At 33.0% G+C, this 26,749-nt stretch overlaps 2 protein-coding genes across 4 annotated transcripts; one reads left to right on the top strand and one right to left on the bottom strand.

Moving 5' to 3' along the window:
- On the top strand, positions 1-21,227 carry LOC134706766 (pseudouridylate synthase TRUB2, mitochondrial-like). 3 transcript variants are annotated; one of them, XM_063566027.1, is made up of 9 exons: positions 1-119; positions 5,163-5,297; positions 6,535-6,732; positions 13,397-13,477; positions 14,024-14,088; positions 14,938-15,019; positions 16,081-16,153; positions 17,760-17,899; positions 20,300-21,224. In XM_063566027.1, the coding sequence occupies exons 2-9, from the start codon at positions 5,177-5,179 to the stop codon at positions 20,659-20,661; spliced, it is 1,122 nt and encodes a 373-aa protein (XP_063422097.1). In that variant the 5' UTR covers positions 1-119; positions 5,163-5,176; the 3' UTR covers positions 20,662-21,224. The 3 variants fall into 3 exon arrangements, with proteins under 3 accessions (XP_063422097.1, XP_063422098.1, XP_063422099.1); XM_063566028.1 differs by lacking the exon at positions 1-119 and adding an exon at positions 279-383 and having other exon boundaries at positions 20,300-21,227; XM_063566029.1 differs by lacking the exon at positions 1-119 and adding an exon at positions 301-324 and having other exon boundaries at positions 20,300-21,227.
- On the bottom strand, positions 20,841-25,580 carry LOC134706768 (uncharacterized). Its single transcript, XM_063566030.1, has 3 exons — positions 25,450-25,580; positions 23,684-23,776; positions 20,841-23,245 (listed from the first exon to the last, which is right to left on the bottom strand). Exons 2-3 carry the CDS (start codon positions 23,760-23,762, stop codon positions 22,752-22,754), a joined length of 573 nt encoding a protein of 190 aa, XP_063422100.1. The 5' UTR covers positions 23,763-23,776; positions 25,450-25,580; the 3' UTR covers positions 20,841-22,751.
- Between the last annotated feature and the right edge of the window lie 1,169 nt (positions 25,581-26,749).

Here is a 26,749-nt window from a genome sequence, read left to right as displayed (position 1 = left end):
TCTTCATATACTTCCGGTTGCTTTTCACATGTAAAATTATATCGTATATATTTTATACATCTTATTTATCTGTAAAAGAAAAGGAAGTGATCATTAGAGAGGGTGAAAATACCATACAGGTAAAAGGTTGCATGTCCGATTCGAATGGCTTACAGCAATGTTACCGCTAAAGCAATGATTAGGTCTACAGACCGCAGACGTTTTCTTTTCAACATCCTAAATGACTCTCCTCTTCCATAATTTATCAAATCCAGCACTGTAAGCAGAAGCTATTTACAATACTAGTTATATATGGAGTTCTAGATGTGTGCAACTCATTTCAAGGTCTCAGTCAGGATTATTAGGCTTCTAGGGGTCTCAGTGGGGCCTAATAATCCTAACAGGTCAGGATAACCACCAATTGGTGGATTATACCTCAATTGGTCCAAGGACACAGTTATCGTCCTTTGGTTTTTGTTGTCTACGAATATAGTCCCTAGTGTAAACAGTATATAACGTGCTTGTTTTATTTGATACAATTTCCCAATTTATTTCTTGGTATTAAATCATAAGCCAAAGCTCTGTGTTAAAGGTCGTACTTTGACCTATAATTGTTTGTAATGCATGAAATATTAAGCAGGGGGATGTAATTACATGTCAAAAAATTTTGGTGCAGAATCTTTATGTTAAGTCATGTAAGTAGTGAATTGGTCCAGTTCTAAAAGGTTTATCAGGTCTGAAGCTGTCAAACTGAATTTTACACCCCCTTAACACAGAATTGTCAATATTTTGAGTTAGAGCTGGTAGAAGTTTCTATAATTTTGATATTATTTGTCTCACTGGTAGTACACTACACTGTAGAAATCTTTTTGAGAAAGAGCAGGTGCGATTTTTTAATTTGAATTTATTGTCTAAAAGAAATGCTCTACGAAATGACTGTGATCTCGGGCCAATTGCCCAATTGGTGTATAATTCTTTGTTTTTCAAAACAAATAATTCCACCAAAATGGAGCATTGTTTCTTTAAACCATATTATGGTATAAAAACTTGTCAAACATTTCTAGTTTAGTATAGTGACATATAGCATATTGCATTTAATCAATAAATGTATTTGCAGTTTCTTCTATTGTTATCTTGTCAATTCTTGATTGGCAAATTTACCTGTAATTGTAAAGCAAAATTGTATCTGGGTGAGATTCGATTGGGAGGAAAAAATGTCACAGTAGTCATGGTAGTCATGGTAGTTGTTGTTATCTTTTTATTTTCGGAGGAAAATATTTCCCTGGCATATTTTTTCCTTTGCTGTGAAATTCTATCTGGGAAGTTATTGAAAAGTTATTAGAAAAAACTTAACCTTTACAAATACTTTGAAAAAATAATCGTGTATTTGAATTAAAGCTAAATTGTTAAAAAATTGGAAAAACTATTTTTTACAAATTATAATTGAAAAAATTTCCCGAAATATTCAAGTAAATATCATTTTTTAAAAAGAAAAAAATCATGAAACATAAGAAAGAAAAGTAGAAGTAATTCCAAATATCATAATTGTGAAATAATATCATGATTAAATAAGTTAAGTGAAATACATCCAAAGTGAGTTGTTTTCAGATCTCAATACAAATATACATTTTTGTACATGTAGATTAAAAAGTAAAAGTCAAAATATAGTTGCATTAATGGAAGAATTTGAGAATGATGATATTTTAACTAGATCAATAGTTATACCCCCGCTTTAAAAAAGGTGGGGTATACTGTTTTACCTCTGTCTGTCAGTCCGTCTGTTTCAGTCAGTCGGTCCCATGAATATTTTTCGTCGCATTTTTCTCAGGAACTACAATACAAGGATTTCTGAAATTTGGTTTCAGGGTTTATCTAAGTCAGCTATACCGTGTGATGTGTTTTCAGATTGATCACTTGACAACTTCCTGTTTACCGAACACTTGTATGATTTTACACATGATAGCCAAGTTGAAAATTTTCGTCACATTTTTCTCAGGAACTACAATACAAGGATTTCTGAAATTTGGTTTCAGGGTTTATATAAGTCAGCTATACCGTGTGATGCGTTTTCAGATTGATCACTTGACAACTTCCTGTTTCCCGAACACTTGTATGAATTTACACATGATAGCCAAGTTGAAAATTTTCGTCACATTTTTCTCAGGAACTACAATACAAGGATTTCTGAAATTTGGTTTCAGGGTTTATCTAAGTCAGCTATACCGTGTGATGCGTTTTCAGATTGATCACTTGAAAACTTCCTGTTAACGGAACACTTGTATGATTTTACACATGATAGCCAAGTTGAAAATTTTTGTCACATTTTCTCAGGAACTGCAATACAAGGATTTCTGAAATTTGGTTTCAGGATTTATATAAGTCAGCTGTACCGTGTGATGCGTTTTCAGATTCATCACTCGACAACTTCCTGTTTACCGAACACTTGCATATTTTTACACTATTTATATTATCCACTTGCGGCGGGGGTATCATCAGTGAGCAGTAGCTCGCAGTTTCACTTGTTTTGTCTGCGGACTAAGATGTACAATATAGTTTTTGATAATATGGAAAGCAGATAAATCATAGCATAACAATATACTATATTGTAATTTCAACAGTTGGATAGTATTTACCTGTGAAATATTATCTTTCTTATTAAATCATGTTGTAAGTCGTCTTTTTATATGAATGAATATATTAAAAATAAGATTCAAGGAAAAATTTCGCTATGAAACAGATTCAGGAATATATTATATTAATATCTTTAAAATATAAATTGCTCATAATAACCTCCCTTTGATTGATAAAATATGCGATCTACCTTTGCAAAACATTAAATAATTATAATCAGGTATATTGATTGTGAGTAACTTACATAGTAGTTAATGGGACTCTATTTCACAAGTTCTGTGAAATATGGTACGAAAAACATATACCAGTACATACTATCTGCATAACACAGATAGATTTTCACTCCTCTGGAAAAAATATACCTGTAAAATACCATGTCTGGAAAAAATTTACAGTGACAAATTATCCCAAGGATAAAATATCACAGAGGAAGAAATAAACTGTTACATAATCACCTGTCAATGGACATTATTACTGTCTGCAGTCATGTGATCATGAGTACATTGTACAACTCAACAGGTGAATGGAGCTTTTTGTTAATACTTGACTTTCATTATCAAAAAACAATAATGGTCAATAGTACAAATGTTTCACCAAAGAATTGTTGTACACATGCATTCTCAAGAAATGCAGCAGGCTTTGACAAAACTACAACTTTTGGAGGACTCAATCATGTCAATAAGGGTTATAAAATAGGTTGCAACTTGCAAAATCATGCTTCTATCTCACACTAGAATCTTATTACAAAAAACTTGCGTTATAAGTCAATTGGTCTATACCCATACATGCCATATTTGTCAATTGGTGGATTATACGTCAATTGAGGTATAATCCACCAATTGGTGGTTATTCCTGACCTGCTGAAGGAGGTACCCAGGATTGGCAGATATTTTTTTTTAGCGTGACATGTAAAATTCGAATAATTAAACAGGAAAAAGTTAAACGAAATTTGGCTGGACACTGGGAAATCAATGAGACCCTTTTCTAGTGTAGTAGTCCAAATACACCTTAACTTTTTACGTTGTACACAATCACTTTTCCATTGTGGTGTCAGTTATTTTGTTTTATGATGTAAAAATTTTATGGGAACCTGTATGATATATCGTAATAGTGGACAAATAGCAATAAGGTGTATAATTATGATGTCTTGAAAGGCAATTTTTTTCTATGACACCTCCCTACGACATTCCTAAGAAGGGGCCACAGAAAAAAATTAAAGTAGCCTTTCAAGACTTCATTATTATTTTGACTACAAGTGTACAAATGTAGCTGATGTGGTTTTTCCCGGTAAAGTGTTCTATTCCCTAGTTGATCTATAGGTTAAAATTGAGAATGGAAATGGGGAATGTGTCAAAGAGACAACAACCCGACCAAGGAACAGACAACAGCAGAAGGTCACCAACAGGTCTTCAACATGTTCGATGCAGAGAGAAATTCCCTAACTCAGACTATCTATACTGGTCTTTTAGAGTATGCTGTGAGAATCTCTATGGTTTGTTATATTTAGTTGGGTCAATGTCTACCAATCTGTTTTGTATCATATAGGCCACAGTGAGGTGGTATTTGGAGCTATTTATCTTACAGTAAAGTTGCTTCTATCAAAGCTTTTTACGCCTTCATTTGAGAGCTGACACAACATGGGGATACATCTTAGTATTAATTATATATATGAATTTAGCTGCTCTCCTCTGCACATGTTCCAGTTCTTTTCTAGGTTGTTTTTAGTAGGGATCTTATACAGTGGAAGCATACTTTTGGTCTCATCATGTAAATATACAATGTAGCCATTGGCTTTGACTTCAGGTGTACACCCCTAGGTTCCTTCTCAGATGACCTAATGTCCTTGATGCCTTGCCTACAATTTTGTTGATATGTGTTTTCCAAGGTAGGATGTGATTAATGGTGACTTGAAGTTTCAATATAATACCCATGGTCAACAACATCTAAGGTTTGGCCATGTACATTTACATTATAGTTTTCAGTTCTTAATCTGTGAATTTCTCTTGTTGGTATAAATCTGTATCAGGATGTACATGTACCTTTCAGGATGGAAATTCATCTGTCATCATGACCCATGACTCCCACTCTTGGAGTTTGTTTTATAAGTCATCTTGTAGTGTCTGGCTGTCATTTTTGTTCTTGATCTTCCTATAAACTAAGTACATTGTAGTTGTCTGTGAATAGACTTACATCAAAAGTTGTTGCAGGTCATTTTAATATGTAAGCCAGGATTAAAAGTGGTCCAATGACTACATGGACCATATTGGAAAATATTAAATATACCTTAATTGGATATAGGAAGATGTGGTGTGAGTGCCAATGAGACAACTCTCCATCCAAGTAACAATTTAAAAGTAAACCATTATAGGTTAAAGTACGGCCTTCAACGGAGCCTTGAGCCTTGCATGTTTGAACAGTTTTACTAGTCTGGGGCATTGGTCTTGAGGCTTACAATGCTGACTGCTTAATTATAAGCTACTTCAGAAATTAAAGAGAACAATTATGACATTATACATGTATTATATCTAAAATGTACAATTATTTGTTTGCAGACAATTAATAAAGTATGCGGTTCAAATGGGCTCCACAGGCAGCCAGATTGTTGAATGGAGTGTTTTGTGTATACAAACCAGAAGGAATGCCAGAGAAAGTTCTTAGACAGAAAATACAAGCCAATTTAGCTAGAGGTAAGAAGGAGAAAGTTCTTAGACAGAAAATACAAGCCAATTTAGCTAGAGGTAAGAAGGAGAGATGAAATGTTTTAATTTTTCATTTTGATGAGAGGAAAAGCATTGGTTATTAATTAGTAAAATTCACCCCATGGAATAAAGTCCAATAGTGTTTAATGTCTTTTACCAGTCCTTCTTTCAGTCTGTCTGTCAATCATTCCTTTAGTCCTGTTCTTGTCGTCTCAACTAAAACTCTATGTAGATATTCTTATCAAAAGCAAAGTATGAATCGAAATATTTTAGGACTAATGTCCCTTATAACTTTGAACTTTGTCTTTAATATATATGATCTACTGCACCAGTTTATCATCCCAACTCCTTTGAAATCAAACAACATTATTTTGCAGATCTATAGCAAGTACATATGATGTAGATGTGTATATTGACTGGAAATTATAGTTCATTTTTTTCTTAAAGATATGCCGAGTGGAACATATAATTATGGCCTTAATATACTACTGCATTAGTTTGTCATCTCAACTTCTCTGAATCCACACTACAGGATTGTTCTGGATAATTAGGACATACTATTTAGATGTTCATAAAGATTGGAAATATTTATCAGTTGACTTTTTTAGGGGCTCAGTGGCCCAGTGGTCTAATTAGTTAAACTCCCGTACCACTTGCAGGTCAACACTGATGTTGGGAGTTAGAATCTTGTACAGAAAAGGTACACTCAACCCTAATCATTATTGACTAGGATTGTCAGTTTTTCTATCAAAGGGTGGTTTCCTCCAGGCACTACTTGCACCGCTGATAATAAACACAAGTGTTGAAAGTGGGATTAGTTAGACAGTTAGTTTTTTTTTAATCATTTTACATTTGTCACATCAATGTGTTTTACAGCTGACTTAGTCACTATATGGAATGGGTTTTGTTCATTGTTGAAGACCATACAGTGACCACTATTTATTAACTTTTAAATAATTTCCTTGTCTGGTTGAGAGTTGTCTTTTGACAATCATACTGCATCTTCTTAATTTTATATCAATCAGCTATTTTACTGTAGAAGATAAAACCTCTATCACCACTGTATGGTAAACCTACCTATAGGTGTTAATTTATTTGTCATTTTGGTCTTTAGTTGTCTTATTGGCAATCATACCACTTCTCTGTAATTTTTATTAAAATATGAAAATATGAGAGGAAGAAGAAAAAAATATCCACAGATAACAGACTATTTTTATCATTTCAGATTTAAATGCACTTCCATGTTATAAATATGAGCAGGTGAAGAAAAAATCTACAGAATACCAAACCAAAGAATACTCACATGATTTGAATGACAGTTCTCAGTTACAGGTGGCCACAGAAGAAGGTCATAGTTCATATTTTACTCCTACAGTGACCACACTTCCATCAGTCTGTGAAGATATCACTGAACATAGGCTTGGTAAGATAATATATCAGTGAACATATGCTTGGTAAGATAAGATATCACTGAACATAGACTTGGTAAGATAAGATATCAGTGAACATAGGCTTGGTAAGATAAGATATCACTGAACATAGGCTTGGTAAGATAATATATCACTGAACATAGGCTTGGTAAGATACAATATCAGTGAAGATAGGCTTAGTAAGATAAGATATCAGTGAACAAAGGCTTGGTAAGATAAGATATCAGTGAGCATAGGCTTGGTAAGATAAAATATCAGTGAGCATAGGCTTGGTAAGATATGATATCAGTGAACTTAAGCTTAGTAAGATAAGATATCAGTGAATGTAGGCTTGGTAAGATAAGATATCAGTAAGCATAGGCTTGGTAAGATACAATATCAGTGAACACAGGCTTGGTAAGATCAGACATCAGTGAGCATAGGCTTAGTAAGATAAGATATCAGTGAGCATAGGCTTGGTTTAGATCAGACATCAGTGAGCATAGGCTTGGTAAGATAAAATATCAGTGAACATAGGCTTGGTAAGATAAAATATCAGTGAACATAGGCTTGGTAAGATCAGACATTAGTGAGCATAGGCATAATAAGATAAATATAAGTGAGCATATGCTTGGTAAGATCAGACATCAGTGAGCATAGGCTTGGTAATATAAGATATCAGTGAACATAGACTTGGTAAGATAAGATAGCAGTGAGCACATGCTTGGTTAGAATAGATAGCAGTGAGCATAGGCTTGGTAAGATAAGATATCACTGAACATAGGCTTGGTAAGATCAGACATCAGTGATCATAGGCTTGGTAAGATAAAATATCAGTGAACATAGACTTGGTAAGGTAAGATATCAGTGAGCACAGGCTTAGTAAGATCAGATATCAGTGAGCATAGGCTTGGTAAGATAAGATATCACTGAACATAGGCTTGGTAAGATCAGACATCAGTGAGCATAGGCTTGGTAAGATCAGATATCAGTGAACATAGGCTTGGTAAGATAAGATATCAGTGAACATAGGCTTGGTAAAAAAAGATATCAGTGAACATAGGCTGGGTAAGATAAGATATCTGTGAAAGTAGGCTTGGTAAGATAAGATATCACTGAACATAGGCTTGGTAAGATAAGATATCAGTGAACATAGGCTAAGTAAGATAAAATATCAGGGAACATAGGCTTGGTAAGATAAGATATCAGTGAACAAAGGCTTGGTAAGATAAGATATCAGGGAACATAGGCTTGGTAAGATAAGATATCAGTGAACATAGGCTTGGTAAGATAAGATATCAGTGAACATAGGCTTGGTAAGATTATATTGGTAAGACCTGTTGGTGACCTGCTGCTGTTGTGTTTTTTTCTATGGTTGGGGTGTTGTCTCATTCCCCATTTCCATTCTCAATTGTATATGTCAGTGAGCAAAGGCTTTGTAAGATGATATATCAGTGAACATATGTTTGGTAAGATAAGATATCAGTGAACATAGGCTTGGTAAGATAATATATCAGGGAACATAGGCTTGGTAAGATAAGATATCAGTGAACATAGGCTTGGTAAGATAAGATATCAGTGAACATAGGCTTGGTAAGATTATATTGGTAAGACCTGTTGGTGACCTGCTGCTGTTGTGTTTTTTTCTATGGTCGGGGTGTTGTCTCATTCCCCATTTCCATTCTCAATTTTATATGTCAGTGAGCAAAGGCTTTGTAAGATGATATATCAGTGAACATATGTTTGGTAAGATGAAATATCATTGAACATAGGCTTGGTAGGATAAGATATCAGTGAATGTAGGCTTGGTAAGATAAAATATCAGTGAAGATAGGCTTAGTAAGATAGGATATCAGTGAACAAAGGGCTTGATAAGATGATATATCAGTGAACATATGTTTGGTAAGATGAAATATCATTGAACATAGGCTTGGTAGGATAAGATATCAGTGAATGTAGGCTTGGTAAGATAAAATATAAGTGAAGATAGGCTTAGTAAGATAGGATATCAGTGAACAAAGGGCTTGATAAGATAAGATATCAGTGAACATATGCTTGGAAAGATAAGATATCACTGAACATAGACTTGGTAAGATAAGATATCAGTGAACATAGGCTTGGTAAGATAAGATATCGCTGAACATAGGCTTGGTAAGATAAAATATCAGTGAACATAGGCTTGGTAAGATAAAATATCAGTGAACATAGGCTTGGTAAGATCAGACATTAGTGAGCATAGGCTTAATAAGATAAATATCAGTGAGCATAGGCTTGGTAAGATCAGACATCAGTGAGCATAGGCTTGGTAATATAAGATATCAGTGAACATAGAATTGGTAAGGTAAGATAGCAGTGAGCACAGGCTTAGTAAGATCAGACATCAGTGAGCATAGGCTTGGTAAGATAAGATATCAGTGAACATAGGCTAAGTAAGATAAAATATCAGTGAACATAGGCTTGGTAAGATAAGATATCAGTGAACATAGGCTTGGTAAGATAAGATATCAGGGAACATAGGCTTGGTAAGATAAGATATCAGTGAACATAGGCTTGGTAAGATAAGATATCAGTGAACATAGGCTTGGTAAGATAAGATATCAGGGAACATAGGCTTGGTAAGATAAGATATCAGTGAACATAGGCTTGGTAAGATAAGATATCAGTGAACATAGGCTTGGTAAGATAAGATATCAGTGAACATAGGCTTGGTAATATTATATTGGTAAGACCTGTTGGTGACCTGCTGCTGTTGTGTTTTTTTCTATGGTCGGGGTGTTGTCTCATTCCCCATTTCCATTCTCAATTTTATATGTCAGTGAGCAAAGGCTTTGTTAGATGATATATCAGTGAACATATGTTTGGTAAGATAAGATAACAGTGAACATAGGCTTGGTAAAATAAGATATCAGGGAACATAGGCTTGGTAAGATAAGATATCAGGGAACATAGGCTTGGTAAGATAAGATATCAGTGAACATAGGCTTGGTAAGATTATATTGGTAAGACCTGTTGGTGACCTGCTGCTGTTGTGTTTTTTTCTATGGTCGGGATGTTGTCTCATTCCCCATTTCCATTCTTAATTTTATATGTCAGTGAGCAAAGGCTTTGTAAGATGATATATCAGTGAACATATGTTTGGTAAGATGAAATATCATTGAACATAGGCTTGGTAGGATAAGATATCAGTGAATGTAGGCTTGGTAAGATAAAATATCAGTGAAGATAGGCTTAGTAAGATAAGATATCAGTGAACAAAGGGCTTGATAAGATAAGATATCAGTGAACATATGCTTGGTAAGATAAGATATCACTGAACATAGACTTGGTAAGATAAGATATCAGTGAACATAGGCTTGGTAAGATAAGATATCGCTGAACATAGGCTTGGTAAGATAAGATATCAGTAAGCATAGGCTTGGTAAGATACAATATCAGTGAACACAGGCTTGGTAAGATCAGACATCAGTGAGCATAGGCTTAGTGAGATAAAATATCAGTGAGCATAGGCTTGGTTTAGATCAGACATCAGTGAGCATAGGCTTGGTAAGATAAAATATCAGTGAACATAGGCTTGGTAAGATAAAATATCAGTGAACATAGGCTTGGTAAGATCAGACATTAGTGAGCATAGGCTTAATAAGATAAATATCAGTGAGCATAGGCTTGGTAAGATCAGACATCAGTGAGCATAGGCTTGGTAATATAAGATATCAGTGAACATAGAATTGGTAAGATAAGATAGCAGTGAGCACATGCTTGGTAAGAATAGATAGCAGTGAGCATAGGCTTGGTAAGATAAGATATCACTGAACATAGGCTTGGTAAGATCAGACATCAGTGATCATAGGCTTGGTAAGATAAAATATCAGTGAACATAGACTTGGTAAGGTAAGATATCAGTGAGCACAGGCTTGGTAAGATCAGATATCAGTGAGCATAGGCTTTGTAAGATAAGATATCACTGAACATAGGCTTGGTAAGATCAGACATCAGTGAGCATAGGCTTGGTAAGATCAGATATCAGTGAACATAGGCTTGGTAAGATAACATATCAGTGAACATAGACTTGGTAAGATCAGATATCAGTGAACATAGGCTTGGTAAGATCAGATATCAGTGAACATAGGCTTGGTAATATAACATCAGTGAACATAGGCTTGGTAAGATAACATATCAGTGAACATAGGCTTGGTAAGATCAGATATCAGTGAACATAGGCTTGGTAAAAAAAGATATCAGTGAACATAGGCTGGGTAAGATTATATTGGTAAGACCTGTTGGTGACCTGCTGCTGTTGTGTTTTTTTCTATGGTCGGGTTGTTGTCTCATTCCCCATTTCCATTCTCAATTTTATATGTCAGTGAGCAAAGGCTTTGTAAGATGAGATATCAGTGAACATATGTTTGGTAAGATGAAATATCATTGAACATAGGCTTGGTAGGATAAGATATCAGTGAATGTAGGCTTGGTAAGATAAAATATCAGTGAGCATAGGCTTGGTAAGATAAAATACCAGTGAACATAGGCTTTGTAAGATATCAGTGGACATAAACTTGATAAGATCAGATATCATTGAATATAGGCTTGGTAAGTAGGATTAAATAACATTGAGCATAGGCTTGGTAGGATAAGATGGCTTGTAAGATAAGATATCAGTGAACATAGACTTGATAAGATAAGATATCAGTGAACATAGACTTGGTAAGGTAAGATAGCAGTGAGCACAGGCTTGGTAAGATCAGATATCAGTGAGCATAGGCTTTGTAAGATAAGATATCACTGAACATAGGCTTGGTAAGATCAGACATCAGTGAGCATAGGCTTGGTAAGATCAGATATCGGTGAACATAGGCTTGGTAAGATAACCTATCAGTGAACATAGACTTGGTAAGATCAGATATCAGTGAACATAGGCTTGGTAAGATCAGATATCAGTGAACATAAGCTTGGTAATATAACATATCAGTGAACATAGGCTTGGTAAGATAACATATCAGTGAACATAGGCTTGGTAAGATCAGATATCAGTGAACATAGGCTTGGTAATATAACATATCAGTGAACATAGGCTTGGTAAAAAAAGATATCAGTGAACATAGGCTGGGTAAGATTATATTGGTAAGACCTGTTGGTGACCTGCTGCTGTTGTGTTTTTTTCTATGGTCGGGTTGTTGTCTCATTCCCCATTTCCATTCTCAATTTTATATGTCAGTGAGCAAAGGCTTTGTAAGATGAGATATCAGTGAACATATGTTTGGTAAGATGAAATATCATTGAACATAGGCTTGGTAGGATAAGATATCAGTGAATGTAGGCTTGGTAAGATAAAATATCAGTGAGCATAGGCTTGGTAAGATAAAATACCAGTGAACATAGGCTTGGTAAGATATCAGTGGACATAAACTTGATTAGATCAGATATCATTGAATATAGGCTTGGTAAGTAGGATTCAATAACATTGAGCATAGGCTTGGTAGGATAAGATGGCTTGTAAGATAAGATATCAGTGAACATAGACTTGATAAGATAAGATATCAGTGACATAGGCTTGGTAAGATAAGATATCAATGACATAGGCTTGGTAAGACAATATATCAGTAAATGTAGGCTTGGTAAGATAAAATACCAGTTAACATAGCACTGGTAAGATAACATATCAGTGAACATAGGCTTGGTAAGATATCAGTGAACATAAACTTGATAAGATAAGATATCTTTGAACATAGGCTTGGTAATATAAAATATCAGTGAACATTGGATTAGTAAGATAAGAAAGTAGTGAACATAGGCTTCTTAATATAAAATATCAGGGAACATAGGCTTGGTAAGATAAGATAGTAATGAACATAGGCTTGATAAGATAAGATGGTAATGAACATAGGCTTGGTAAGATAGGATATCTTTGAACATAGGCTTGGTAGATGATATAGTAATGAACATAGGCTTCGTAATATAAAATATCAGTGAATATAGGCTTGGTATGATAAGATTACAGTGAACATAGACTTGATAAGATAAGATATCAGGACTTATATCATGTATGGGTATTATAACTTTAACTGTTCTAGAATTATGCCCCTTAAGAATTGGAAAAAATGCTGATTTTTTTCTTTTGTGCTCTCTTACTTTAGTTTGTCTCTATTAAATGCTATGAAACTTATACACAATGCTAATTATTACAAAATACAGATAATGTTGGAATTTCGGTGGTGTCACAAAAAAACTTTTCCCCTACAAAAATGGCAAATTTGCTGAATATATTTGCTTCCTTTCTCTGACTAAAGTTTGCTTCAACCAAATGTTATGAAACTAATACACAACACTTATAATATTACCACAAAACTCAGATCAAGCACATATTTGGGTATTGTCACCTTTACAGTTATTAAGTTATGTCCCTTTATAAATTTATATGATATGCAAGCAGGGGCATCAATAGACACATTCACCATTTAATGCTTTTTAAACTTTATTATGTCAATGTATGTACATGGAAAATATATAATCTGGGTTTTATCCTCCTAGATGAATATCTAGGAAACATTTTATATTCATACTTTCAAGAAAAATAGATAAAATCTTGAAAAAAATAATTCTTAACATCTTATAGATTAAAGAATATCTTTAGATTTATATATAATTTACCTTTTTTTGTTCATGCAATTTTTGATTTATTAGTTTTAGGTGACAGATATATTCCAGAAGATTTTAGAATCTCTTACGTGGCAGGACTGCATCATAAATCTTCAGGAATTGTGGGTAAGTGTATATTATATGATAAATAAAGGATTGCAGTCAAAAAATGTATCCGTTCAGTGTTTGACGGTAAAAATCAACATTTTCACATTTTCATTAAAACATCTCTTATAGTATTTATACCAGTTTATACTAGTTTCATGATCTAATGAAGAATGTGGTGTTTTATTTTTGACAACTTCCTCTTTTTGACGACTTTTTAACAGGTGTTCTAAAAGATTATAGATGCAGTCAAGTAAAATTGGCATCTTGTCGAATTTTTTAAAAATATTAGCCATGTACACTAGACAGTTGATTTGACATCATTGAACTTGACTTTTGCTTTATTTTTATGAAAATACTGAGATGTTGTATCATTGCCAGTGTGACACCAATGACCAAGGATGTAAACAACTATCAATACACAGGTCACTTGTGAAGAATTCAACAATGTCTAGAGCAAATCCCAAACCATATATAGGAAGCTAAAAAGGCTCCTGTATAACAAAATGTTTGCAAAATAATCCTAGTGCATTGTATATTTTCTTATAATTATTTAATGATTTTCAGTATGTGGAATAGGCTCAGCTACTAGAAACAAAGTTCCATTACTCAAATCAGCTCAGTTTCTCAGAGTAAGTTTCCTTATTTATGTCATATAATGAAATAGCTCTAAAATGCCAGGTATTACAAAACTTTATCATATGAAGTATTATGATGTAAAAGATGATAGATGTCCATCTGTGCAAGGAAATTTTTATTGGAATTTATTTGAGGACAAAAAACTTACTGAAATTCGGTACCATCTAATTTTGGGCAGACTTTATTGATAGGATTTGACATACATTTCTTGTCAACTTACTGTTTACAGAATGCTTAAAGCAGGTGTATCATTTATTGAATGAGCTCAATTGCTCACTGTACATCTTGTTTTTATCAGAAAACCTTAAACAAATAATTGGTTACTGCCATTTTCATTGGTATGTCAGTAGAAGACAAACATTCATAATTTTAGTTAAGGCTAACTTATCAATTGCACTTGAATTTTTCAAATAATTCAAATGTACAGAACCAAAAATTGAAGGATCAATTGTGACAGTTCAATAAAAATAATTTGAAGTGAAATGACTTCAACACAGATAAGGATGTGAAAGGAAGAGGAACTGTAAACAAATTTTCCCGGTATCAGTTATCTTGGAGAAGAAATCATAAAAAAGTATATATAACATTGTATAATTACAAGATTGCAAAGAATAATTATCCCTAACAGAGTTCCCTAGGGTATAATGTTTTTTTACTTGTTTATCCATCAGTCAGTCATTCAGTCTGGCTGTCAATTAGTTCCGTTCTTGTCATATCAACTACTCTGAAACCACACAACAGAATTTCATGAAACTTTGTAGATATTGATAAAAAAATTATATATAGATGTGTATGTCACAGGAAGTTATGATTTAAAAGATTCTTTAATTTTATTTGTATAGGTTTACCATGTAAAAGGAAGATTTGGGTATTGTACACATGACTTTTCTTCAGATGGACCACTCATTGAAAGGACAACATTTCGTATGTATTGCATCTCAGATCCTGAGATATATAGAAAGTCTGTCTCTTTATATTTTAATAAAATAATTTTGTATCATTAGTACTACAACTTTTTCCTTATACTGTAATACGAAAATTAGTTCCTTACACTGACGAATCAGAGAATTTCTTCACACATAAACTTTTTTTTATTAAAACAAGGGAATGGAAAGTGTACAATGTCTTTCAAACATTGCAAGATACTTCAAAACTTGGAATAACATTGTAATTTAAGATTTCTGTATTCATAGTTAAATGTGCTTGTGTAAATGTGAAATTCTGTACTTTAAATATGGTAACATTCATGAGGGGGAAAAATCCTTTACATTTACACCTCTCAACTTTCCTAGCAAATCCCACAAAAATCATAATTGATTAAAATGTTCGGTAAAGTTTGTGATTCTCTCCTGGCACTCTGTCTTCTTCCACTTATAAAAGCTGACCACCACAACATAACCAAATGCCCTATAGTGCTGAAAATGGTTTCTAACAACAACAATCAATCAGTTAAGCCCCTAAAAATGCATCAGTGTTAGGGCAATCTTAAAATATCAGACATTTATTACAGCATTCTCCCAAGCTAAGGGACTTAAAGCACTGTGGTACCCTGGTACTAACAGCATTCTCCCAAGGGACTTAAAGCACTGTGGTACCCTGGTACTTACAGCATTCTCCCAAGGGACTTAAAGCACTGTGGTACCCTGGTACTTACAGCATTCTCCCAAGGGACTTAAAGCACTGTGGTACCCTGGTACTAACAGCATTCTCCCAAGGGACTTAAAGCACTGTGGTACCCTGGTACTTACAGCATTCTCCCAAGGGACTTAAAGCACTGTGGTACCCTGGTACTAACAGCATTCTCCCAAGGGACTTAAAGCACTGTGGTACCCTGGTACTTACAGCATTCTCCCAGGGACTTAAAGCACTGTGGTACCCTGGTGCTTTATTTTTTACCATGGTGCACTCTTGAATGATTTTATAATAGAATGTATAGGGACATGGAAATAAGTGCACACATTTTAAACATTTATCTATTTTTTCAGATCATATAAATAAAGTACTGGTGGATAAAGTATGTGCATCTATCCAGGCAAATCATCAAAAACAATTATTTGAGTAAGTCTTAGTATATATCTTGGTCATTACACAACAGTAGTTGACAACCTGTCTTTAAAACGCTTTAACTGTAATCCAACAAAATGATACCAACAATGGTAAAACATGAAAAAAAGAGATGGCAGAAACCAAAAAAAAGTAAAAGACTGAGTGATTATCAGGGTAAGCAACTCCTATGCAAATCTATTCAGTCAAAATGTCACAATCAGACATAGGGTTTTATTATTAAGTGAACAGTGTTGATAATTAACTAGATTATTTAAAAATTAAAGAAAAATTAAAGAATTTTATTCATCCTGGCATTTTATGCGATTTTGATACAAATGATTATCTATTTTGAAATAATGCATTCAGTAATGATCAGTTATTATTTGTAATGTTTATCGGCACAGCTGTATGTAAAACTGACAAAGACATGTTACTAGATTATTTACTGTAACTTGATTGTAAAAACATTTTGCAACAAATGGCCAGATCAGGTGCCCCTTTTCTGTCCACCAAGCCAAGACTAAACTATTGTGATTGACCAATGAGAGATTGTTTTAAATCATTTTTAGTGTTTGACTAATTAGGAGTTAAATTGTTGTTTGTGTTCGACCAATGAAGTATTGTTAATTTTGTGTTTGTGTTCAATCAATGAGACTTTTGTTTGTAGTTGATCAATGATGAATTACTAAATTGTTATTTGTGACTTACAACAGCTTTAATAAAGAAAAGCTTTAAAACTATGAAGATATTTATATTCTTATATTATTATGATTGATAGTTTTTGTTTAGCTTGAATGTCATAGAATGAGAGACAAAGGTACTGTCTGCAACCTAGCAGCAGCCAAGGAGTAAACTATTTGTATTAAGTTCTACTCACCAATGAGAACCTTTGATAGGATAACGTTATTTGGTATATAGGTTCCTGGCAACATCTACATGTCAGTCAGGTAGGGTTGACCTGTCTTGACCTCTCATTTCATGGATCATTGATCAAGTCTGTATCTTATAAACTAAACATTCAGTCAGCTATACTTGGTGTATGGAATGATTGTAAGGTGTACATATCCAACATGTAGGTTTTATCTGTCTTTGACCTCAATTTCATGGTTCATTGGACAATGTTAATTTTTTGCAGATTTGGCTAATTTCATGTGTATTCTATAAGCACACTTTATTTGGTGTATAGAATCATTGTATGGTGAACAAGTCTGTCTAGCAGTGTTCAGATGACGTTGACCTCATTTTCATGGTTATTTGGTCTATGATAAGTTTTCATGAATTTGTCGATTTATCAGATACTATAAGCTATAGGTAAACTATATTTTGTGTATGGAATTATTGTAAAGTTTTCATGTCTGTCAAGCAGGGTTTACATGATCTTGACCAAATTGGTTCATGTACTTAAAGTGCTAGGACTACTTTATTTGATGTATGGAACAATTGAAAGGTGAACATATTTGCCTAACTTGTTGGACATCTGTTGGTAACATCATTGAACATTGAACATTGATAATGTTAAATTTATGACTTTCAACATATATTCAATGATAAGTAAAACAGACAAGATATTTCAGTGAGTTCACTCTTGTCATATTATAGATAATTTGTTTAATTATAGATATGCAGGTGTTCATCCACAGAGTGATGAGGCCTATCAGATGGCATGTAGAGGTTTAGTAAGACCAGACACTCGTGACACACCACCTATGATCTATGGTGTCAAGTGTATACATTTTGATCTTCCTGATATCACACTAGGTGAGTAATAGACTTATCACCCCTATCAGATTGCCTGTATAGGTTAATTAAGACCAGACTTACGTGATACATCCCTTTATGATCTATGTGTCAAGTGTATGCATTCTGATCTTCCCGATATCACACTAGGGACTAATAGAGGTTAAGTAATATAAGACACTAGTGATTAACCCCATATGATCTATGGTGTCAACTTTCATTATGATCTATGGTGTCAAGTGTATACATTCTGATCTTCTTGATATCACACTAGGGACTAATAGAGGTTAAGTAATACAAGGCGCTAGTGATACACCCCCTATGATCTATGGTGTCAATTTCACTGTGATCTATGGTGTCAAGTGTATACATTTTGATCTTCCTGATATCACACTAGGTTAGTTATAGAGGATAAGTAAGACCAGACACTAGTGACACACCGCCTATGATCTATGGTGTCAAGTGTATACATTTTGATCTACCTGATATCACACTAGGGACTAATAGAGGTTAAGTAATACAAGACACTAGTGATACACCCCATATGATCTATGGTGTCAATTTCACTGTGATCTATGGTGTCAAGTGTATACATTTTGATCTACCTGATATCACACAAGGGACTAATAGAGGTTAAGTAATACAAGACACTAGTGATACACCCCATATGATCTATGGTGTCAATTTCACTGTGATCTATGGTGTCAAGTGTATACATTCTGATCTACCTGATATCACACTAGGGACTAATAGAGGTTAAGTAATACAAGACACTAGTGATACACCTCCTATGATCCATGGTGTCAATTTCACTGTGATCTATGGTGTCAAGTGTATACATTTTGATCTTCCTGATATCACACTAGTTGAGTTATAGAGGTTTAGTAATACAAGGCACTAATGATACACTCCCTTTGAGCTATGGTGTCAAGTGTATACATTTTGATCTTCATGATATCACAATAGGTGAGTAATATAGGTTTAGTAATACAAGACACTAGTGACACACTACCTATGATCTATGGTGTCAAGTGTATACATATTGATCTTCCTGATTTTACAGTAGGTTAGTTTGATACCATTAAAAATATGTCACTACAACTTTTAAAGTTAAGGTGGTATGGGAGTCTAAAATAAAAATGATAGAATTTGTTCATACTTTGCCAAAATGTAGTATCTATTGATACATGTTAAAAAATATTATAGAAATGATAGGTCACCGTGCATTTTTTCAAGCTACGGGTCATGACAAAATGACACATTTTGTATGGATTATACAGGAAAAACCCCATTTTGTGAATAGAAACTAAACGAAATGATAGAATTGTAAAATAAATAAGGAAAATATAGCTTTCAAACAATGCTTTGATAATATCAAAAGAAAAGATAGGGTCACCGTACGTTTTTTCCGGCTAAAATACAAAGTAGGAAAATTCCATGAACAATCCAACAGAAAATGCACTGTTTTAGAGTTACCTCCCCTTAAAATGACAATTTCAAAATATTTAAAAATAACCAAAAATAATCTGCACTTGTACATATATTTATATTTATAAGTTATATTCTTAAAGATTTAATCTTTTAAATGTAAAAACACATGAAATATCTGCATTCTTGCATCAAATTTTGCTAATTTGATAGAAAATATGGACCTTAGATTCTCTGTTTTTTACAATCCAAGATGGCGAAAGACACCCATACCACCTTAATACACAAGTTCAATTTGTTGTTAACTTTTTGATATATATACTAAATAAGCCCCCCTGGATTTGCAGTTGACTGAACATTAAAATGTAATAGATGGAGAGGGGCATGGTGGTAGCACAATGCCACCTTTAGGACACATTTGTAATAAGACCAATAGACAGAAACATTATAAGATTGTTTATCATCAAGTGTAGTTGTCCTTACTGGACTGTGCCATCAATTTGATTTGACAATTCTTATAAAAATTAGAAGATGTGGTAGAGTTGGCAATGAAACAACTTTCAACAAAAGACCAAATAACACAGAAATTAACAACTATAGGCTTTCTGTACAGCCTTAAAAACAATGAGCAAAACCTATACCATAGTCAGCTGTAAAACGCCCAGAAATTACAAATGTAAAATAATACAAACAAGAAAACGGCCTAGTTTATAGTCAAAATAATAAACGAAAAATGAATATGTCACACAGCAACAAATGTTAATCAGTTATGGCACTTTAATCATACTCTCACCTTGTAGCTTCACATTTAGGCATCTGCAAAGCCATTTCCCTATAGTGCAGCAATCTTGTATTAAAGTTAAATGTATTTTTACCCCTTTTAAATGTATGAAATAACATGACCTATATAAATTCCTGGAAATAAGTGAGATATTTAGAAATGTATTCAAGGTGTATTTCTCTATAGATTTACTTCATTATTATATTTTACAGAAATTCATGCCATAAATGAAGAAAGTGTGTACCTAAGCAAAATAATTCATGATCTTGGACTAAGATTGAAATCATCAGCAGTGTGTCCACAGGTTCGCCGTATCAGGCATGGACATTTCACTGTGGAAAGTGCATTATTACGGAAAGACTGGAAATTAGAATCTATTCTGGATAATATAAAACTTTGTGAGGAATATACAAAATCTGATAAACTTGTTTCTGATTTTAATATTGAACAGTCCAGTGACGATGTGAAACTATTACCTCAAAGTATTTCTAGTGAAATTAGTCAGAATTCTCTCGTTGAGAAATGTGATATAATAGAGAGTCACACACTACAAAAAGTAAACAATTTGTCATAATACATATTTATGGTATAATAATTTTAAAATTGTGATATATTGTTTAAGACACAGAACCTTCATTATTGGGGCACATAGTTTTTTTTTCCTTTTAAGGACTCCCAATTTGTCAATGCTATTTAAAAAAAAATATTTCCCCCTAGTTTTCAATTGAAATTAGCTTCTTTCTAAAAAAAAAATCATTGTTTTTCAAGAAATTCTGAATTAGATACTTAACTTAAGTTCTCAAAAAATGTGATTAGCCTTTTGCCACAAAAAAATGAATGTGTGATGCCTACACACAAAGGTGTAAGTTATTTGTGGATTTGATATTATTCAGATGTGATGGATGAATGAAATGGTAGTGTTACATTAAGAGGATGTAAATTTGTGAAATTGATTAGGTTTAAATCAGATGGATTTATGTACTGATAGTAATAGTGCTTAGATAATATAGATTTGTGAAAATATTTTTTTTGGTGAAGATCATGTGATCTGAAACCTTTATTAGTTATAACTTTGATACCTGAGAATCATAGTAGCTTAGAATACTGTTATGTTGATACTGTTGGATATAGAAGATACATTTTTATTATAAATTTCAAAATAAAAAAATAGCCAGTTGTTCTAAAAAGAATGTTTCAATTTGATCAAACAAAGCTAACCTGTCCTTGAACATTGGACTGTACTTTATTGATAGTAATCAGACAGAATCAAAACCCTGAACACTCCGGCAGTGGACAAAGGGTGATATTAGTAGATCTTGTGACCAAGCTTTCTCTTGTGAAAGAAATGTGAAGACATAACAGCATTACAATCACATTGCTTTGAAGTTAATTGTGTTTAGCAGAAACATCCAAAATGTTCAGCAACATGAAGAGTTAAATCAATCTTGAGTTCAGTTCTAACATACTAAATTATTTCTTGTTTAGTTTAAACATATTTTATTGCTAAATGAAAGCAAAATGGATTAGACATCATACTTATGAAGTCTTCTCCATATAAATACAATATAAATAAATGCAATAATAGTATAATAAGCATGCATACAAAGCAGTTTATAAAATATAATACAAGCTATCATAGGTAAAAATAAAGAGAGGAAAAAAAGAAGGAAAGTTTGTAAAGTCCTAACACTCAGTGATAATGATGGAGATAATGTTCTGTGTCAATAACACTTCTACTCATGTACATTTGCCGTAAGGATGCATCTTGTATAATATGTAATATTTTCAATTAGAAGTATTTCATTGTCAATCTTTAGTGGAAAAAAATATTCCGAGATGTGTGCCTGTGATCTATACGAAGAAAACCAGATTATCTATTTATTGTTCTATTACTGGTCTGTTCCCTCTTCCTAAGACAGTTTTATGCTTGATATCATCTTCTCTCTCATTGACAGTCACTGATAATTTCTTTTATCGCTATTTTGTGCATTTTTCCTTTCATCTATTTTTGTGATAATTTTTCACATCATGCTACTCGCTTGAGATTGAAAGTTATTGCTAGAAAGTTAGAAACTAAGCAGGCACTTGGCGTTGCTGCAGAAATTGAGATGAAATTGACAATGTCATCATAGGTAAAATAGCAATAAACAGATTATCATTGGTCATCTCAACTTGGTTGTCTTTCTCCCTTTCGCCGTCCCGGCTCAAGTGAGATTATCAAAAAACAATTATCTATAACTCTCACATTGTGACGTCGCTCATAATGCCTGGTCTGGTTTTGAAGCCTTGGATATGAGAATTAGGGAGGGATAGAGCAGGATGATATAGGCGCAGGGAAGGACGATAAATATCAATATTAGGAAAGCATAGAGAATTGATTTTTTTTTTAATATCATGGAATGTATGAAAAAAATCATTTAGGCAAATTTTATATACATGTTTTCACTGGCTTGTCCCTCAAATGATCCTCATGGGTACAACTGATGATTGATGGTCTGTTTTATATCAATTGTTTGAACTATCATTTGATTTCTCACTTTCGATATATCCTTGTTCTGGAATTTCATAATCATTTTAGTTTTAATTATTCGAATTATTTTGCACTTAATATACAAAAGATTACAAAAAGACATGTAATAAAACATGATGAAAAAATAACACACTTCACAGACCAAACCATTGTTTATATACAGTACTGAAATCTGATTCAGAAAAAGAACCATAATTCTTCAACAAGTTAAACAACATTTGTGCTGGTTTCCTAACAAGATATCTGTGGTCACTGTTTCCATTTGTAGAGAAAGATGGATAGTGATTTCTTCTCTCTATATCATGTGCTTCTTTGTATGACTCTGACTGGCCATCAAACTGACCAATCATGGAATGCCTTGGATTTGAATCTGATTGACCATCAAACTGACCAATCCTGGAATGTCTTAGATTTGAATCTGACTGGCCATCAAACTGACCAATCCTGGAATGTCTTAGATTTGAATCAAATGTTGGTCCTCCAGAACCAAGAGTTTGCTCTGGGAACATAGGTCTGCTTCTAAAAGGTCTATAGTTTTGTGATGGAATATGATCATTATAGATCAAAATGTTATATGTTGCTTGAATATTCTCTGTGGAGTCACTTCTTTTAACATCAAATGATGAGTCTGAAAATGAAAATGGATTTGAAATTGTATACCAACATTTGATATCTTCTCAAATATCTGATGGTTTTGACATATGAGGTGAATTTGGGTCATTTTCAAAATTTTATTTTTAGAACATTTATCAAGATGTAGATGAAGGTAGCATCAGGCAAATTATGTGTAATGTCACTTTACCATGTGTTGGCTTGGAAGAACTTCTCATTTGTTTAGCGCAGATTTATATAAATGATTTTGTGATTTATAGGAGTACAATACATTGAGATTCCACCAGAGAGTGACGGTGAGGCTATCAGTTTTAAGTGTAACTTTTTTAACTTTTCATTTTGATCATTACCATTATTTACAATGTCTAACATGTTACTTCTAGGTTTAATATAGAACTATAATATTTATGATTTAGACTTGAGTCCTGAGTGGTTCATATTTAGTATATCTTACCAACTGTATTGAAATCCCTCCCATTAACTACAGAACAGATAATTAACAGAATTGTTACTGCGCTTTCTACATTTTCCATTGTATGTCCGTATGCTATAAAAGAAAACATTCTATTTGGTTTATCAAACAGAGATACAAAAATAGTATTTTGTTGTTAACCCCTTTCCTGTCCAAAAAAATTAACATGGCCAAAGAACTGAAAAATTTGAAAATCAACATTTACCTATTAAAAGGTTCAATATCCAAAGGTATATTTTTATAATCAGCATATGAAATAACCACACGAATTCAATTTTTGATGAAACACTTATTAATTGCATTTCTGTTCTAAGAGAAATAAATCAAAATAAACAACAAGAGACCAAACGACATAGAAATTAGTTAATAAATTCTGTTCAAAGGGAAATAACTCAAATTCATTTTATTAAACTTAATTTTGCGACTGAAAGGTCTGCAACTCAATATCTAGAACAGCTAGAATCGTGAAAATTTAACTTGGCCATTGAGTCTTAAGGAACAATCTATCTAAGTTTGAACAGATATCGCAAAGTTGTGTTTATGTTAATAAACGGACACTGTTTTGCAGTCGCAGCCCTCCGTACATCTGCAAATTGATTACATATTTTTCTTATGAAAATCCAATTAAAAATTGATATGAGTTATTGTTCATTATTATACTGTATCAGGTAGTTGTACTTCGGATAATGTTTCCAGGTGTTGTATATCGTGGTTCTGTGCTAGTCATGAGTTTTGGACGGTCTCCTGTTGGGCCCAAGACAAAATTGCTGTATGCTTCCCCACTTAGATCACATCATTTAGGAGTGATATCGTGGTTCATTTATTGTACATGTGATTTCTTAATTCAAATTAAGTTTATTCAATATTATTGCAAAAACTTCTCTGCATTCGTTTTAACAATGATCCACAAAATAATAATAATGATAAACGCAGATTTAACTATGCCAGGCCTGAAAATCAGTATCTGCCAACATTTCTCTACAAAACCAGACGATCGTAAAAAAGATGTGGTATGATTACCAATGAGACAACTCTCCACCAGAGCCTATACCACATAGTCAGCTGTAAAAGGTCCCGAAATGACAATGTAAAACAATTCAAACGAGAAAACTAACCGTCTAATGTATGTACAAAAAATGAACGGAAACAATATGCAACACATAAACAAAAGAGATTTTGTATTCTTATTCATAAAAGTCATGCTTGAAAAACATAAAAAAAAACCAACAGAAACGTTGACTACTATTTCGTTTCGCGAGATAAGGGAAATTTATATATGAAACATTTTTATGGCTCATGTTCATTCTACGCAAATAATAAGAAACAACGTGTTGGTGAAGCCATGATATAAGGATAATTGTTCGTTACATATATAATGATTTGTCAAATTCCGCTTCGTTTCGTTATATTTTACGTAGAATTATTCAAGTTTGAGTTTCATATAAATAATTGTAATAATCATTTATGTAGAGGGAAACTCTAATTTTTAGGTTTGAAAATATTTCTCTTAAACCAAGCCAGCTCAGCTATATACGTCTGAGACTCTGCTTCTGTCTATAGTTATGCCTCCTTTAAACAAGTTCTAATTTACAAAAATGGAATTCTACATGCATATATATACATGTAGTGCTTGCTATTGCATTTACTTTGTGTCAAACCAAATATATGCCAAATGTTTAATCAATCGATGAAAAAAGGAAATATAGTATTAACTTGTTTAAAATAAAATACTTCTAAGACACACTTACCTTTCTCTCCATCTGATTGTCATTGTATTAGTTTACAAACATGTTTTATATGCAACCTGTTGACGTATACCTGCTATAACGTAATAACATACAATAAACAGCATTGAAAGGTTCATAGGGCAGAGGTGAGAGTTTGATTGATGAAAACTGTTCTGACCTGCAATCATTGGGGGTCATCTTCGCAAATAAAAGATTGCGATCGAATAGGTCCTATCATTTTTGTTTTCCATACTTTGTTCTTTTGAAAAAAGAAAATTTGAAAAAGTTTGCCTTATTAACTCATTGCAGGCACCCATTTAAATGAATATAACTACAACATTCTATTAAAATAATTTAATTATATATTCCATGAATGTTTTTGCTATCAACTCGCCTTTTTTTTTGGATTTTTTTTTTTTAAAGATGTTACAAAAAAAAAAGGAATATGCAATTTTCTCAATAAAAAAATGTCTCGTGGGGTTCATGACTTTTATTTTTAACTATTTTTAATTTCCATTATTTTTTTTATTTTTTTTTTTTATGACAAACATATATATAGATTGTCTAGCAACATACATGTATGTGTATGTCGCAGAGAGTGGATTATAATTCTCCATAACTATTGTTGTCAAATGTTATAGCTTTATCATGATATAACTTTGGTTCATGACCCGACCTTAATTACCATAATGACATGATAAACCATAATGAGATATTATTAATTTTGCATAACAGTAAATAAATACATGTAGTAAACATTATTATTTTTGTTTTGTAATAATACATTTAAGGCCAACGCAGAAGCTAAGAGGACGAGTCGACCATTATATATTCTGTAAGCGGGGGAAGCAGGAGGATTTGTTTTGGATGTTGTTTTTTTTAAATTTATTTATGTGGACTATAAGGACAGATTTTTTTATTTTCAAAGTTATTTATCAAAATAAGTCCAGACCGATCCAGTATATATCTTATAATCATTTGTAATAGATTCCATTTTCTATGTACTTGGATCACTCGAATTGTTTTACTCAATGTGCGATTTTTTTATATGGTATACTTTTTTTCAGCATTCATATTGGTATGTTTTAAAGAAATCCATACGTGCTTGTTATTTTTTATAGTTTATGTATTCTAAGAAAAGAATGTGTTGCTTATTATATAAAAGGTGTTTCGATAAAGAAGGTTGATATGGACCTATATGCCTATCCTCATCCGGTATCCCTTGACATTTCTGGATTCGTCAGTGCAATTCTATATAACTCTAGTATGTAGACCTACATGTTCATAAAAAATAGAATTCTTAACAAAAAAATATAATATT

The sequence above is a fragment of the Mytilus trossulus genome, chromosome 2 (genome assembly GCF_036588685.1).
Source record: "Mytilus trossulus isolate FHL-02 chromosome 2, PNRI_Mtr1.1.1.hap1, whole genome shotgun sequence".
Classification (NCBI taxonomy): Eukaryota; Metazoa; Mollusca; class Bivalvia; order Mytilida; family Mytilidae; genus Mytilus; species Mytilus trossulus.
Note: the sequence above shows the minus strand (reverse complement) of the source record. Positions and strands in the feature narration are given on the sequence as shown.